Below are 16,259 nucleotides of genomic sequence, written 5' to 3' on the forward strand. Positions count from 1 at the left end.
AGCATGACCCGGGGTCCACTTCAATCCCCCCAATGTTCAAACCAAAACTATGCCCTTGCGTAGCTTTAAAAATTACAGTTGAACCACTGATGCCACATGGACTACTTTAACAATGTTCTTACTACCTTTCTGTGCCTTGAACGGGTCAGTTGCATTGCTGTATATGGAGGGTCAGAAAGCTCTTAGATTTCATCAAAAATATCTTAATTTGCATTCTAAAGCTGAAGAAATGTCAAATGGTTGTGGAATGACATAAGGGTAATTAATGACAGAATTTTCATTTTTGGGTGAACTATCCCTTTAACTTACCATTTTTCAGTTAATTTTTGTAGGCAAAATGCAGTCATTTCAATAGGAATCTACGCGATCTGGAACTTTGCTTGAGGCAGATAGATTTACCCATGCAGATTTTGCGACTGGTCATGTGGATTTGTTGCATCGACGAACAGAAAGATGCTCGGTTTAAAAGTGACTTCTGTGCTACATACATTGATACACTATTGACAAGAGACAGTGGACATTTTTGTCTGCAAAATTTCACTAATATGATCATACCTTTAAGATGCAGCCACATTTACCATTGTTCAGCAAATTTTCATTACAGAAATAACAAAAATTTCATGAGAGGGTGAAAGATCTCGCAACAAGTTCAAGCTGGTCACTTGGACTCTCCGTGTTGACCAACAGAAAGCTGCTTGGTTCGAAAGTGACTTCTGTGAGCTGTGCTTCATACATTGCTACACTATTTGACAAGAGAGAGTGGACCTTTTTTGACTACAAAATTTTATTGTACCTTTAAGATGCAGTCAGATTTACTATTGATTAGCTAATTTTCATGGGCAAAATCCAGTTATTCGAGGGTGATTGATTTCCCCATGCATATTTCGTACCGAGGTCAATTTGGTTGCACAGATTTTCTGCTTTTAATAACGGAAAGCTGCTTGCTTTGAACGTGACTTTTGTGTGAGTTGTATTACATACATAACTGTATATTAAGATAATGGACCTTTTTTTTGCCTGTGAAATTTTGCCAAAATCTGTTTGTACACAAGATTTTGCCAATGATGTGTAAACGACATTATTTTTGCTGAATGCTTTCTGCAAAAGAAGAAATGTTTCTATGTTCATACAGTGAATGTCAATGGGGTCTAATGTTGTTTGGATGTGACAAATTAATCCATATGACTCCACTATGTGTGATGAAGAGATTGAAATATAGACCTTTGTTCACACTCAAATTAAAACACTGAACAAGGCACATATGCTGCATCAAGTATGGCGACACAATGACTTGGCAGATATGCAAAATTTCACAGGCAAAAAGGTCCATTGTCTTTTGATAATAGTGTGATGTACAGTATCAAGCACATCTCACACAGAAGTCGCTTTCAAACAAGTAGGTTTGTGTTTGTCAACAAGACGAATCCGTGTGACCAAATTAAACCCGTTGCAAAATCTGTCGCCCTCGCATGAAATTTGTGGATTCCTTTTGAAATGACTGGATTTCGTCCATGACAATTCTGCAAACACTGGCAAATTTGCACACGGTTTTTGTGTATTTATTTATTTATTTTTAAATCTGAGGGACATTGAAATTATCATCTATAGCTAGTGATAATAATTACTGCAGTGCAAACAGTAGCACATGGTAGGCCAAGGGTTTGATTCCTAGAGAATAGATGAACTGATCAAATGTAAAGCAATTTGGATAAAAGCGTAAAGCAAATACATATATGTAATTGACAGCATGTAACAGATGCTGTTGATACATATAGTTTAACACAAAGGTGAATCAGTGGGATGATTCTGGAAATCACCTCTGTGGCTCTTATAAATAATAAATAAGTGCTAGTACTGTAGCGCAGCTACTAGGAAACTGTGTGGTTCTTCTATTAAGACCACATTTATTTCACCCAGGAGGATATTTACCACAGCACTGAAAGCATTAAAGTTATAACACTTGTATTTTGAGCTGACCTCCCTTTCTAAGAATTTATGACCAATCAATGACCCTCTCGAGAGGAACTTCATGCATGAACTTAAGAACAGCAACTGAGAGACTGTAGTGCTTTTTCTCATGGGTGGTTTTGCCTTTTTCATTAGGCAGAGATGTCCACAGTTATGCTTATGAAATGCACTGAAAATTAATAAAGAGTTCAATGTGAATTAAATGATGCAATCAACACAAATGTGTACTTTCTTCACAGTAAGCAAGAGGAAGGAGTTGATGCAGATGTTATCCACAGCGTATCAGCTGTAACTAGGGCTGGGTATCGTTCAAAAATTTTCGATATCGATACCAATACCGATACCGATACCTTGAGTTCGATACCGGTTCCTGAACGATACTTTTTTTCGATACCAGTTTTATGAAATCAGTTTTAATAAGATTACATTATCTCCAAAAAATATTTTTTTTAGCTTGTTGATATTTATACAGACTCAAAGCCTCATCTCCTGAGCCACTGCACAAAGGAACAAAATATATCCAACACAATAAATAAATAAATAATTTTAATAAAGTTCAAATAGTTTTCAGTTTGCACATCTGTTAGGCTACGTTTACATTAGTGTGTGTTCATTTTAAAACACAAAGCTCAGACAGAATCATCATTTCTAGGTTGTTAAAGACTAAAAGAAATTTTAAATCTTCATCCACTTTCATAAGTGGGTGTTTTATTTTCTTTCACCATATGTTTTATTGTTATTAAATTCTGGTGTAGTACGTCTAATTATTTGAATGCATAAAAACAACTTAGTTTATTTAAATTTATTCTTAAAATAGCCTAATGAAATGTTTTATTTTTCCTCAGAAATTCCGTGTTCTGTATCTGGTTTTCAAATGAAGACGTAAAACATTAATTTAATTTCTCTTTAAATTATTGAAAATCAAAGTTTATTGATTTTGGCAAACAAAGGGGGGTTACTATTAAAATTAAAACATGGAATAAATGTTGTGTGATCATTACTAAAAAAAAAAAAAAAGTTTTAATAATTTTAATAGTAGCCTAGTAGTAGCAGTATGTACTGTCTGCTGAACAATATTAATACCGTTAATATTAAAACCGAACTTTTATTTTGACGGGTTGCCTGGAATACCTTTACAGTTCTGTGTGTATATGAGATGAGTTAGTTTTACTCGAATCAAACGGTAAAATGCTCATGAAGTGACTCTCAGAGCAGGTCTGGAGATGTTGTTCATGTGTTTATGTCCTCATATAGAGAGGCGGCAGACGCTGAAATGACCGCGAGCGTCATGCGCGCTTCAGTCTGTGTGTAATAAACAAACCGCGCGATTTAAAGAGCGGACTGCTCCGTGCGCTTTCGAAACGCTCTCGCGGATGTCAAACACTGATCAATCAGCGCCGCGCCGCTTCTAGTCAAACACACCTGCTGCTGTATGGAATTATTTTTGTGTCTTTATTATTCAAACAAAAATTCTGTATTTGAGAGCAAAACTAATTATTTTGTAATTAAAAAATAAAAGTTTGCAAAAAAAGTCTTCTTAAGGTTCAAAATTAAAGTAATTGAAAACAAAATAATTTGCAGTGCGTGTAAATCTTTAAAAAATATATATTTTTCTTTGTGCACTTCAAAAACTTTTCATCACTAATCCACAAATGGTGCTCTCTTTCCTGCCTTCTTTTTTTGCGGGTCTAAAACTTTTGTTTGCGAGTTGAAAAGTTTTGCTTGCCAGTGAAGCTGTGTGTCAGTGGGCGGTCTCTACGCACCAGGATGAAAGGCCCTTTTCTATTGGCCATCACCAACTACAGACAAGCTTAGCTAACGTTATTTATTTAGGTGGGGGAGCATGAGAAGAGAGAATAATTCAGTTCACTAGTCACTGAATTTAAGATGTTAAATTAGTTGACTTACCCAGTAAAGGAGCGGTTGCTGGCCATTGCTGCTAGACGCTCGCTCTTCTGTCAGACTGGCATCAGTGGCGGAAAGCGTAGTGGGCGTGGTCAACCTGTCACTTCAATCGAGAGTGGCCAATAGAAAAGGGCCTTTCATCCTGGTGCGTAGAGACCGCCCACTGACACACAGCTTCACTCGCTCTGATTGGTTGCTCTGATAGTTAATATACAGGGTTTGCATTTGTTCAAAATCCTTAATGCTAAGAATGAGCAATGTTAATAGTACTGCTATCCTTATCAAACACTACTACTTATAATTGGATGAAACGGATTAATAGTTTCTTATTAGTCAAAGGTTCTTCGGTGGCAAAAGTGAAACAAAAGTGCAAGTCATCTGGCAAGTCTCCTCAATCCAATGCAACACGAGCTCAATTATACACTGACACGCTGCTGTTTCTGCTCAGTTTTTCCTCATGTTTCACTTATTGTAATTAGGTTTGGCACAGAATTTCACAACATATGTTTACAGCATTGCCAAACCACAAATTTTAATGAAACGTGCTATCAGGTAATTCATCCTCAGTATGACAAATGAGACTATTTTAGCAATTAGAAAGAAATCGAATGTTTTATATAAAGTGGTGTAGAGCGCGTCTGTGAACACCGCTAATTGGACAATTCATGAAGGATATCAGTTTCAGTAAACGTATAAGACACAATTAAACTGCTTTTTTAACATTAATATCTCTTTTTATTAAGACAGTACTGCTCCATTTCTGTAAAAATGTATTTTCATGGTCAAATACAAAGTGTAATCGGGAACATGTAAATAACTTTAATTACACAGGAATACAAACTACAGAGATGAGACAAAATATCTGACATAAAACCTATGGAAACGATGAAGAATGGCTCTGGTGGTACAGGTTGTCTAAAAATGGAAAATGCATTGTAAATGTACGCACTAAGATTCACATCTTAGATTTATTTTCTTTAAATAAACCTATCATCTGCTGTGACCTATCTATACAAAGTAATATGAACATTTACACAGTGCACAGCATCTGAAGTACAGATAAAACATGTCAAACATGCTCTATTCTGCACAATTTTTTGATAATAACTTAAAGTATTTTCTTTCAGATATGGGGCATCACTTTTGCATTCTACCTGAGATGCAAAAAATGAATTCATAGACAGACCTGAGACAGGGCAGAATCAAACCTACACTGAAGGTACGTTTGTGTGTGCATGTTTTTTTTTTTTTTTTCTCTCTTCAGGTTTGGGCAGTTTTAGATCACACCATTTCACTTGTAAATATTATAAAAGAAAGGAAAGGAGTGATCTGGCTGTATAGGTTGGTGGATCCGCTGTGGAAACCCTCGCCATGTTATGACCCTTTGTAGCCCTCGCTCAATATTTGACATGTGAAATTTGGAAATAGCTTCATGCCATTACGATCATAGTATGATAATTGAGCAAAATTATATAGTATACATTTATAAATGACTTTTTTTATTCACATGCTTGGAATGTCAATTGGATGCACATATTGATCTTTTTTATGTACAATACAGTTCAAAAGTTTGGGGCTGGTAAGATTTTTTAATGTTTTTGAAATAAGTCTAATAATTAATGTATTCCTGCGATGGAAAAGCTGAATTTTCAGCAGTTTTCAGTGTCACATGATCCTTCAGAAATCATTATGGTGATTTGGTGCTTTAGAAACATTTTGTTATTATTATCAGTGTTGAAAACAGTTGAGATGCTTAACATTTTGTGGAAACTATACATATTTTTTATTTTTAAATAGACTTAAAAACAGCATTTATTTGTAAAATATTTTTTTCTGACAATGTAAAATGTCTTTACTGTCACTGTGATATTTGTGGAATAAAAGTATTAATTTATAAAAAAAAAAAAAAATATTTTTAACCCCCAACTTTTGAATAGTAATGTATGAACTTGGGGCCATCTTTTTTATTTAGGGGGCATAATTTAACTTTCATTTACTTCATTCTCAATCAGTTTAGTGTTATAGGCGTTCAGAACATGATATGTTTAAATAAATCTGCTGCTGTATAAAACCACAAAATTCTGTACAACATACAATGACAATCAAAAGGAAAGTTTCTTTCCATATAACCAAGTATAAAGAGTGGCATTAGCTACAAGAGCCTCGCACGAATATAATATCATTTATTAGCGTTTCAAATCTAAATAATGTTCACCTGTCAGATAATCTCAGGAATAACACTAATAAAAACAAACAAAAAATAACACTTGATAATACACAAATTCATGTAAACGCTATGACCAAACAATTTTGTCACAAGGATTTTACAATGTTAACTGCACTCTCACCATAACTCCAAAATGCCCCCATGTAGTTAATCACAAACAATACACATCCGACCAACTGTCTAGGATGCTGAATGAAGGCCAAAGATATGAAACAATGCCTGATATGAGTGTAATATTTCACCAACTATATACTAACTCTACAATAATGTAATAATTTCACGCTCTATACATTTATAATACATTTACAAGTGAGGAAACATAATATGTGTCCCTGGTAAAATTCTCCCTTGCATACATCACCTGAAAATAAAGCATGTTTGATGAGATAAACAGAACTTTTATAAACTATTGCATTATTGTAGAGTTATTACATTCAGTCTGGCATCTACACATAAGATGGATTGAAGGAATCGAGAATAAGAGCTGCTAACCGAAATGTGTTGGAGGGCACAACTGTGAGTATGGCTTACAACATACAGGTTCCATCTATTTCATTTAGTACGAAAGTTTTTTATGTCACTATGAGAAGCGCACAGAAGCACTAACATCATACTGATGCCTACTGAATGAGAACAAGCTAAAAATGAAAGCTATTTTACACTCTGATAGATATGTTGTTTCGTAGAAGGTGACATCTTTGTGACGGCCTTCCTATACAGCTGAGCCAGGAGCCGATCTGCTCTTCTTTGCTTTGGCATTCAATTTTAATGCTTGGGCGTTAATTACAGTAAATTAGTCTGTGAGTGAAGCTGGTATATGAATAATGCGATATAAGCCGGAATGAATATTAACACAAGCCGATTATAATCACATACAGTATATCTAAGGAACAATTAAGGCTGTCAATCGTTTCTTTAACGTATGCTGATGAATTAATTAGAAGGACAATATACTGTAAACAGTAAAGCATTTCAGTGGTTGTTGTGTCTGTCCAATGCCATGAGCAGCACATTTTAATGCACCATATACTTTGAAAAACAAATCTTGGCAAGAGTAAACTGGGTACATTTAATTATTAACCCATAAATCAATCAACTAATTCATAAATATCATTACATCTTTGGGGAGTTACTTAAACTAATCTATTCTTTGCATGTTCATTGCACTATGAATTATTATTTTTTTCAGATCTTTATAAACAGTGCTGCAGTTTTGATATTTTTTAATAAAAACATAAAAAAAATTATGCCTAATAATAATAAGATTATTTTGAATAAATACATAGATTGGACAAAAATGTGTAATGTCATTGACAAAATATATATGGATCAGGGGCATTATTGACTTTATTTTTATATTTGATGGCATTGAAGTAATGTGTTCAACTGACAGCCCTAATATCAACACAAGCCGATTATAATCACATACAGTATATCTAATAAATAATGCAACAACACAATACTGCTGCTGAATGTTGTTGGTCACAACAAAAGAGGTTTCTATCTTCTCTAAGGGACTAAGGAGAGCAACAGGCAATTTGCCAAATAAATTACTTGGAATCAATCCATGAAAACAACCCAAGCAATCGTTCTGTGACCAAATCTTACATCGAAACTTCGTGTGTGGCTTTCTTTCAGACCTGCAGACAGAACGGCGTGAGAGAGAGCGTGAAGATGTGCTGGCAATTAAAACCGAAATGAAATGAAAACAAAACAATTGTGGGTTCAGACCGTTGGAAAGACAGTAGCTTGTGGGTGTCCTGATGAATGTGGGAACTTCAGTAAGAACAGAACAAGGCACAAAATTCTTAGCAAATGTTTAAACTGAACAAAACCGGCCCCAGCAGGAGGTGTTGGATGGTGAAGCGGTCTAAAATTGAGCTCTCCTAGTGCTCTGCCATCCCACACCCCGTCCGTCTCGATGGCAGCACCTTCTCCTCACCGTCTCTTCAGCTGCACAGGTTTGAATCCAGCCTGATTGAATCCCACAACCCCTACCTCCCAACCCAGCAGTCCACAGTTTGCTGTTCAGCACAGAAAACTAGCAGGTCTAGTCAGAGTTAAATGTAGTACTCCTTCTTATCATCCGAATTGTTGTGTCCCCCCTCTGCGTTGATGATGGCAGTGTCGGCGTCCGCGGCGTCATCTGCTCCTTTGGCTTCGTGGGTAAAGTAGGTACCTTAAAACAAGAATGTTTGTCATTTCCACAGATAAAAAAAAACAACCCAAAATCAAGCCAAAGTCAGAATCGTGCCTTTTGATTTACCTTTGTGTCTTGCAAAATATCGTCCGAGAACAATCAGGAGACAAAGCATGGCGAACACAACCACCGCGACAATGCCACCAATGACGGCGTGATCAATTTTCTGTGGCGCTCCATCTGCTCTTGAATCTGCATCAAAGAGAAACACAAACACAAAGAAATGAAGGCACCTTGTCGGTTGGGAATTGAGTGTGAGATTCCCTCCCAAATTATGTTATTCTGCTTTAAATAAATTAATTAATGCCATCTCCCTGATATATTCACAGTCATCCTAACTCAAATCAACACATGCCTGATAGCACCAAAAATGCAATCTCTAGACTAAAAACACCTCTCGGGGAATCTGGCAGACGATTTTCACATACTCTTGTTTGTGACATTTCCTGTAAATGTGTAAATAGCATGACACAGACTAGCACATACTCAAACACAGTTTGTTTGGTTTGATCCTGAAACATCAGTTGTCTGAGCCAACACTGACACTGGGGAGATAAAGTTGCCAGCCTAAGCTGGTTTGAATTAAATAAATCATAGATAGCATATATCCACATTAAAACGTTTGGAAAAGAGAGAATGCAAATAACAGTTCTACCAATCACTGTGGTAAAACACCCAATATGCATTTATAAAGACTCATTAAGGCTGCATTTTTTAATAGAAAATAAAGTAACAGTAATATTATGAAATATTATTAGAATTAAAAACAAGTTTTCTATTTGAATTTTAATATCTAATTTATTCCTGTGATGGTAAAGCTGAAATTTCAGTTTCATTGTTCCAGTGTCACATGATCCTTCAGTAATCATTTTAATATGCTGATGTGGTGCATGTGGAAACCATGATAACCTGATTTTTCCCCCCCTAGGATTCTTTACTGTCACTTTTGATCAATTTAAGTCTTTCTTGCTGAATAAAAGCTCTAATTTCTTATAATAAAATACATAAATAAGAAAAATAATTTCTTACTGACAAACCTTTGAATGATAGCATATATAGAGATGTATATTATCACCATATTGGTTACTGGCTGACATCAGAGATTTATTTATTTGTTATTTTATGGTACTGGTCTATTTTTTTATTGCATTGGCACATTTAATATTTTCAGTGTTTCTAAATGTAATTTTTAGCAAATCTCAAAACGAATATCTATTTTTGATGCTGGACATTATAATGTTGTTATTCCTAAATTCACTTGAGGTTTTATAGTGAATACCTTCAGCTTTTAGTATTTTATTTTAAAATTTTTGGTAGACGTTTTGCTGGTGCATTTCTCCATTTATGTATGTAGCAAAATACCTTTATTTGATCTTTTGTTGCAGTGGTTCGTATGGTTGAAGGCCTGCTTTGTAAGAGAACAGACAGAAAATAAACCCTGCACACATTCTAATTAAACATTAAGTTTCCTGATGAAGTGCCTAGCAACCAAACCACAAGAAAGAATGTAGACCTGAGAGCAAGGACTGAAAGTGGCTCAATAGAACCCAGACTGTGTATTCCCCTCAATATTACTCATTCAGTTTTGTAATCAATAGCCTTTCATCAGGCATAAGAGTGATAGAAGCGGCCCTTTTCCATTTTCAGAATCAACACAAGCTAAAGCTTCAGTGACCGACCTAACGTTTTTCATCAAACCGCATCTGATCCACAACCAGCGTTTCTTTGGATTTAAAAAGAACATGTAGAGCTCTAACCAATTAGCCTACCTAGCACATTAAATGACTGAATACATGTCAGTGCCGACGATGGCATGAAAACAAGATCTTTTGATAAACCCGTTTCTGCCTGCAGCAAACCAACAGATCCAGCCCAGCAGGATGGCACAGTCTACTAAGATGCCGCTTTGATAAGAGCCACAGAGGTTTCTGCATTGATATAGGACAGGGAAGCCCTGCATTGCATCATGTTGCACCAGAGGCCATGACTCTGGCAGCCTGTTCCCAGTGCTTATTAGCATGAGACTAGGAATGAACACAGTGGAGAGGAGCACTGTCACATTCCATTCTCTCCGCAGTGCCGCCCCCTCCCACTCTCCGCCGGCCCGGTTCCGCCCCTCCTCCCACTCCTGCCTCCTGCTTGACACCAGCAGATAAATTAGCTGTCCAGGGGCACGGATATCTTAGCCTGCTGGAGGAAATTTTGGGGTGAATACAATTTTCGGTGACTATAACGCACATGTGTAATGGAAAGCTCATATATGTTAGCGTTTAAGGCGAGACACTACAGGCAAAAACCTTGTTTTTTCATGCACTGGTCAATTTTGAGATTTGGGGCTATTTGGCTTTTCATAATGTGTTTATTCAGACTAGTGGGAAGAAAACATGCAAAATACACTTTTAAGTGTTTATTGTATTGTGCCATATCCATTTGCATCTGTAGATTTCAGTTACAATACATATCTATAAAGGCTGTTTTCTCAAAATAAGTCAGAAATCTCCACTTCAGTAACACTTACACCAAACGGTTTTGACAGAGGGGGTATGATTATATATAATTTTCCTGATTTTATACAACATTTTATTCCTAAAAACATGGTGAAAATGATTTATTTCACCCCCAAGTCGACAGTATTTTCTGATCTAGGTTGTGAAGAGAGATATCAAAATTCCCTTCTGTAAACACCTTTGACTCTAGTATGTCAACAAAATGAGACAGGTTTTGAACAAATTTTGAATCTGGCTTTAATTGATGTTCAGATTTCTGTTCTGAAAAATTTATTTAAATTAGTACATATTTAATTAGATGTCTCGCTTGCATATTTAAACATAACATTTCAGGGGGGAAAAATTCAAATTTTTGTAATACTTTTTTTTTTTCATGTAATCAATCAGCGTAGGAAGTATGGTGCTATCTATTAGTTTATTTATTTATTAATTTTTTTATTTTATTACCCTATTCATCTGGAGTGTCTTGTCTCAAAGGAATAGATCACTCAAAAATAAAAATTTGCTTAAAATTTACTCCCCCTTCAAGCCAGCCAAGATGTAAATTAGTTTTTTTCTTCATGGGAACAGATTTGGAGAAATTTAGCATTACATCACCAACGGATCCTCTGTAGTGAATGGGTGCCGTCAGAATGAGTCCAAACACTGATAAAAACATCACAATAATCTACAAGTAATCTATTAAGATGTTTTTAACTCCGAAGTGTTGCTTCTAGCAAAAATGCAAGTCCTCTAGCCATAAAGTTGCTTTTTCTAGCAAGAAAGCCATCTTGTCTGAATCAGGGGAGAAATATGCACATATCCAGCACTATTTACAAGCACAAAACGGTCCAAAACAGCTATAAACAAATATGCCAGTGGATTTCGAATGAAATTTTTTCACCTGAGGAAGTGTTATTATAAATTATTATGAACAGCGTTTTCCTTTACAAAACATTAACTGATAGATTGGAATCATGAGGATTCCTTCTGGATTATTGTTTAGGCTCTCACTCTGACGGCACCCATTCACTTCAGAAGATCCATTGGTGAACAAATGATGTAATGCTACATCCCTCCAAATCTGTTCTGATAAACAAACAAACTCATCTACATCTTGGATGGCCTGAGGGTTAGTACATTTTCAGCAAATTTTCAATTTTTGGATGAACTGTTCTTTTAAGATGTGACCTCCCGACCCAAGCTGCCATTTCATAATGTGTATTCTGGACTTGGGAACCACAAGTCCAAACGTGCCAGCGTTAAAAGGCACGTGGTGGGCTTTACAAACTCGTGTTAAGCAGGCGGTGGGATACGAGTGAGATTTATTGGGAAATAAAGAGGACTTTTGCCTGATTTACAGCTGCGTGAGGCGGGGGGAAGACTTATGCACTGCTGCAGGGGCAGAGAGCTCATGTTTTATGAGTCTCATTCTGCATCTGTGCTGAAGTGACTAATTAAACTGCAGGCCACTGTCATTGCAGCAGCTGCGGACCAAAGTGGAACGGCCAAGCGCTTGTGAGCAGAGAAGACATGAGAATGTGAGGCTTACGCGTGACCAGCTGATATAGCGTGGTAGTCTTATAGCCTTCCTGTCTATTTCTGGCATTTCCCGCTAAAAGGCACTTCAAAAAGTAATCAGGGAAATCTTCAGGAACAGAGCTCACAAATCTGTTCGCCAGCCCGCTTTTATTGGATTTTTAAATCTAGATTCGAGTTTCCACACAGGTCATTCCTTGGAGTTTCGTCTCAGGGCTACGAGAGAAAGCCACACTCATGAAATGAAAAGGGAAATTTCTTTTTAAACAAATCACAGCTCACCCATGGACACCAAGACGAAACAATGTGGCAAAGAAACGTAAATCACACGGCAATGCACTGAACGACAGATTTTCTGCCGGCGAGAAGATTTAAAAAGAAAAAACATTAAGGAGAGGTTGAACACGAACTCATTCGGATTCGGGCAAGAAAGACCATGGTCCCAGGGTACAAAGAGAGACCTTTCCAAACAAAGATTGGACCCTGAGCATGTGGAGCCTTTGAAGCATGTTTTCCTGATAGAGTCTCTAAATTGAGCTCACAGGCCACAGGGGTGACAAAGACATTTGCTACTATCTGCGACTCTCTGTGAGTTAAATCACATTCACACAGTGAAGTCAGCGAATGCAAAGCACTGCCAAAATATGCTCTAAAAGCAGCCTGCTACATGCCACAAAGCATATGGCTGGTGACATTTTTCCCCTGAATTGTGTAGATGAAATGATAAATATGCCAAGAGTCCGGAGCAGACGTCTACAGTGTATGTCGGTGAGAGGCCTTTTCATATCGAACTCACAGTCATTCAGCTTTTCTGAGTGAGTTGCTGCATGCAACCGGCTTGGTTTGTAATCACAAGGAAACATTAGTCAACTTCAAATAATAATTCATTTCCTTTGCACCGCAATCAAAGCGGAAAACTCTCGATCGGATAGAAAGCCGCTTCCATGCATTCCCTTCCCTAAACCGTTCAAATGGAGCATGTCCTTTACGTCGGAAAGAAAAACAGCAGCTTTGAACCAGGGAGACTGTAGACGTGTCGTTTACTCCACAATGAAAAGAAGTGGCATCTTTGATGAAATCAGCCAGACTTATTTTGGCACCTTACCGCCTGCTGAGCTATCTTTGGCAATTGGACTAAAGAAGTGTTGAAGTTATGTAGCGTTTTTACAAGCAATGGAGAACTTCGCACTTTCACTGAATGCTTCTATTTCTGACCTTCATTTTGGCTTCTCTTTAGCACTGTTGACATGGGTGATGATGATAACTCTTTGCTACAGTGCATTTGGCTCTTTATAGCTCTATTTACTATACTTTTGAAACTCAATGATATTTTTTATGTTACGTGGCTGTCCATTACATCGTACTAAAAGCCCCATCATAAAAGGCTCAAGTACTCCAACAGCAATGGCAACATCAGAAATGATGTTTTTTATTTATTTATATATTATACTGATATTATTTATCATTATTGTTAATATTACATTATATATTTTTTTATCATTATTATTAATATATACACACAATAAAATATATACAAAAAGGTTATCCACATTAATTGTAGAACAATTACCAACTCTTGCAAATATTTTTTTTTCAAGTAACTGAATGTTAAATAAATAAATGCGTAAAACAAATACACAATTTTTACAAGTTAGCCATCAAGTTATATTACAGTCATTATGAATATATACACATGAACACACAATACACATATTTACACAATAAATATTTATTTATACAAGTCTTACAAGTCATTTATTTTTGACTGGCCATAGCTTATATATTTATATATATATATATATATATATATATATATATATATATATATATATATATACATATACATACATATATATGTACATATATATATATACACACACACACACACACACACACAAACACAATAAAATTTATAACAAGGTGCAGATCCAACAGAAATATGATGTTTTCTTTTTTCTTTAAAAAGTGAATATACTACTGGCCATAACAGCAGATAAAAAAACAATGCAGATTGATCCAATCTGAATCAAACAGGCAAGACATTAGAGTGTGTTTAGAGTCATTTAGAGGCCAATTCATCTTGTATAAATATCGAACTACAAACATAAAAACATCTACTATAATAATTGTTTCAATATATTTTGTCAAAAAATGTATTTTGTCAGAATGCATGGCATTAATTCATTCTAGGTTTTGTTTTTGCGTTTTATTTACATCTTTTGCTACCTGCTCAGTGAAAGCTATGCGGTAAACAGAATCTCTTGTTGCTATGGTAAACAAGTCTCTAGCAAGGAAATGTAAGTGTGAATATCTCCACAAAATACAATGTAGAAACAGTCACACGCAGTTATTTAATTAAACTTGACAAATACATGCACAAATTGTGAAATAAATCCAAAGTAATGAATTCAGTGTTACTGGCATTGCAATATGCGAAAAATAACAGCTTCAAAAAGAAGAGTGGCATGTCTGCCTCTGCTCGTACTCAAAAACAAAAACCTCGCAACTTTTTATACCACGTGTAATATGCATAATTCATGATAAGGCTATTAAGAAGAGCATGTAGGAGGTGTATTCCACATCTGGCTCTGGCCTACATTATGACTAACATGCACACAAGCCCCACAGCATGAGCACAGTTCTAGCCTCAGATTACCCCACCTCAGATGAGTGTGCTATAACCCACATTCACTGCCTGCTGAATGAGGTCAAGATGAGTACGGGAAAGTTCAGAGACTCAATGTAAAATGTCGACACATTTTACTTTTTAAACTCACTGTAATAAGTGCTAGAAATAAGGCTGAAGCCACAGGGATCATCTCAGTGGATGAGAGTCTCTGCACTCAGTGTATAACTGGAGGATCTTCATAGATAATGTAAGAGCCACAGCGCTGTTAGATTGTTGATCAGTGTTGAGGTGTAACTAACAAAAAAAAGTAGTGAGTGAACTTGAAGTGAAGTGAACTTTTCAAAAGCATTACAGGCCTGCTGAAAGAAAAATATCCTACACCAGCCTGGTTTGCTGGCTTAAGCTAGTTTAGGATGAGTATAGCTAATTAACCAGCCTGCATGCATTCAAAGCAACTCAAAAATCTCTTTCTGTAATCTGTAAAATTTGTTTTTAGTGAATCAATTCATCCTATAATGTTCCTTTGGTCCATATGTAATGTAAATCAGAATCATTATAATAAATCAAGCCATTCGATTCATCCTCAACTCTCATATGTAGTGCTAACAAGTCTGATTCAATTTATTGAATTGTTTCATCCTAAATGCTTCCATTTGTAGCACTGAAAAGTCTGATTCATTCTTTGGGCAGTCGTGGCCTAATGGATAGAGAGTTGGACTTGTAACCCGAAGGTCGTGGGTTCGAGTCTCAGGATTGTAGGTGGGGGGAGTGAATAACCAACACTCTCTCCGCCCTCAATACCACGACTGAGGTGAGACCCTTGAGCAAGGCACCGAACCCCCAACTGCTCCCCGGGCAGCCGCAGCATTGGCTGCCCACTGCTCTGGGTGTATGTTCACTACTGTGTGTACACTTGGATGGGTTAAATGCAGAGCACAAATTCCGAGTATGGGTCACCATACTTGGCCACCACTTACCTTTATACCTTTATGTATTAATCCCAACGAATAGGTTCATCCCAAACTTTCTCATATGCTATAAATTCTGGTTGATTCTAATGAATCAATTCATTTTAAACTCTATCAGAGTGCTGAAAAGTCTGATTCATTGTAATCATATAATCATCCTAATAAATTGATTTATTCTAAACTCTCTCGTACTGGAAAGTCTGATTCATTCTAATGAATCAATGAATCCCAATGAATCGGTTCATCCAAAACTCTCTCATTTGATATAAATTGTGGTTGATTCCAATGAATCACTTCATCTTAAACACTCATTCAGAGTGCTGGAAAGTCTAATTCG

General features: G+C 36.4%; 1 protein-coding gene across 2 annotated transcripts in view; it reads right to left on the reverse strand.

Moving 5' to 3' along the window:
* Window positions 1–5,127: 5,127 nt before the first annotated feature.
* Window positions 5,128–16,259, reverse strand: part of LOC306851486 (cell adhesion molecule 1-like) — a 180,144-nt gene continuing 169,012 nt past the window's right edge. Inside the window, exons 9-10 of one of the 2 annotated variants that reach the window (XM_079387763.1) lie at window positions 8,367–8,492; window positions 5,128–8,279 (exon numbers count right to left, since the gene is read on the reverse strand). In XM_079387763.1, the coding sequence (XP_079243889.1) occupies window positions 8,161–8,279; window positions 8,367–8,492 (245 nt within the window). In that variant the 3' untranslated portion in view covers window positions 5,128–8,160. The remainder of the gene's footprint in view (window positions 8,280–8,366; window positions 8,493–16,259) is intronic. The other variant, XM_079387764.1, reaches the window with a different exon arrangement.

The sequence above is a fragment of the Barbus barbus genome (assembly GCF_936440315.1).
Source record: "Barbus barbus genome assembly, chromosome: 31".
NCBI classification, from domain to species: domain Eukaryota; kingdom Metazoa; phylum Chordata; class Actinopteri; order Cypriniformes; family Cyprinidae; genus Barbus; species Barbus barbus.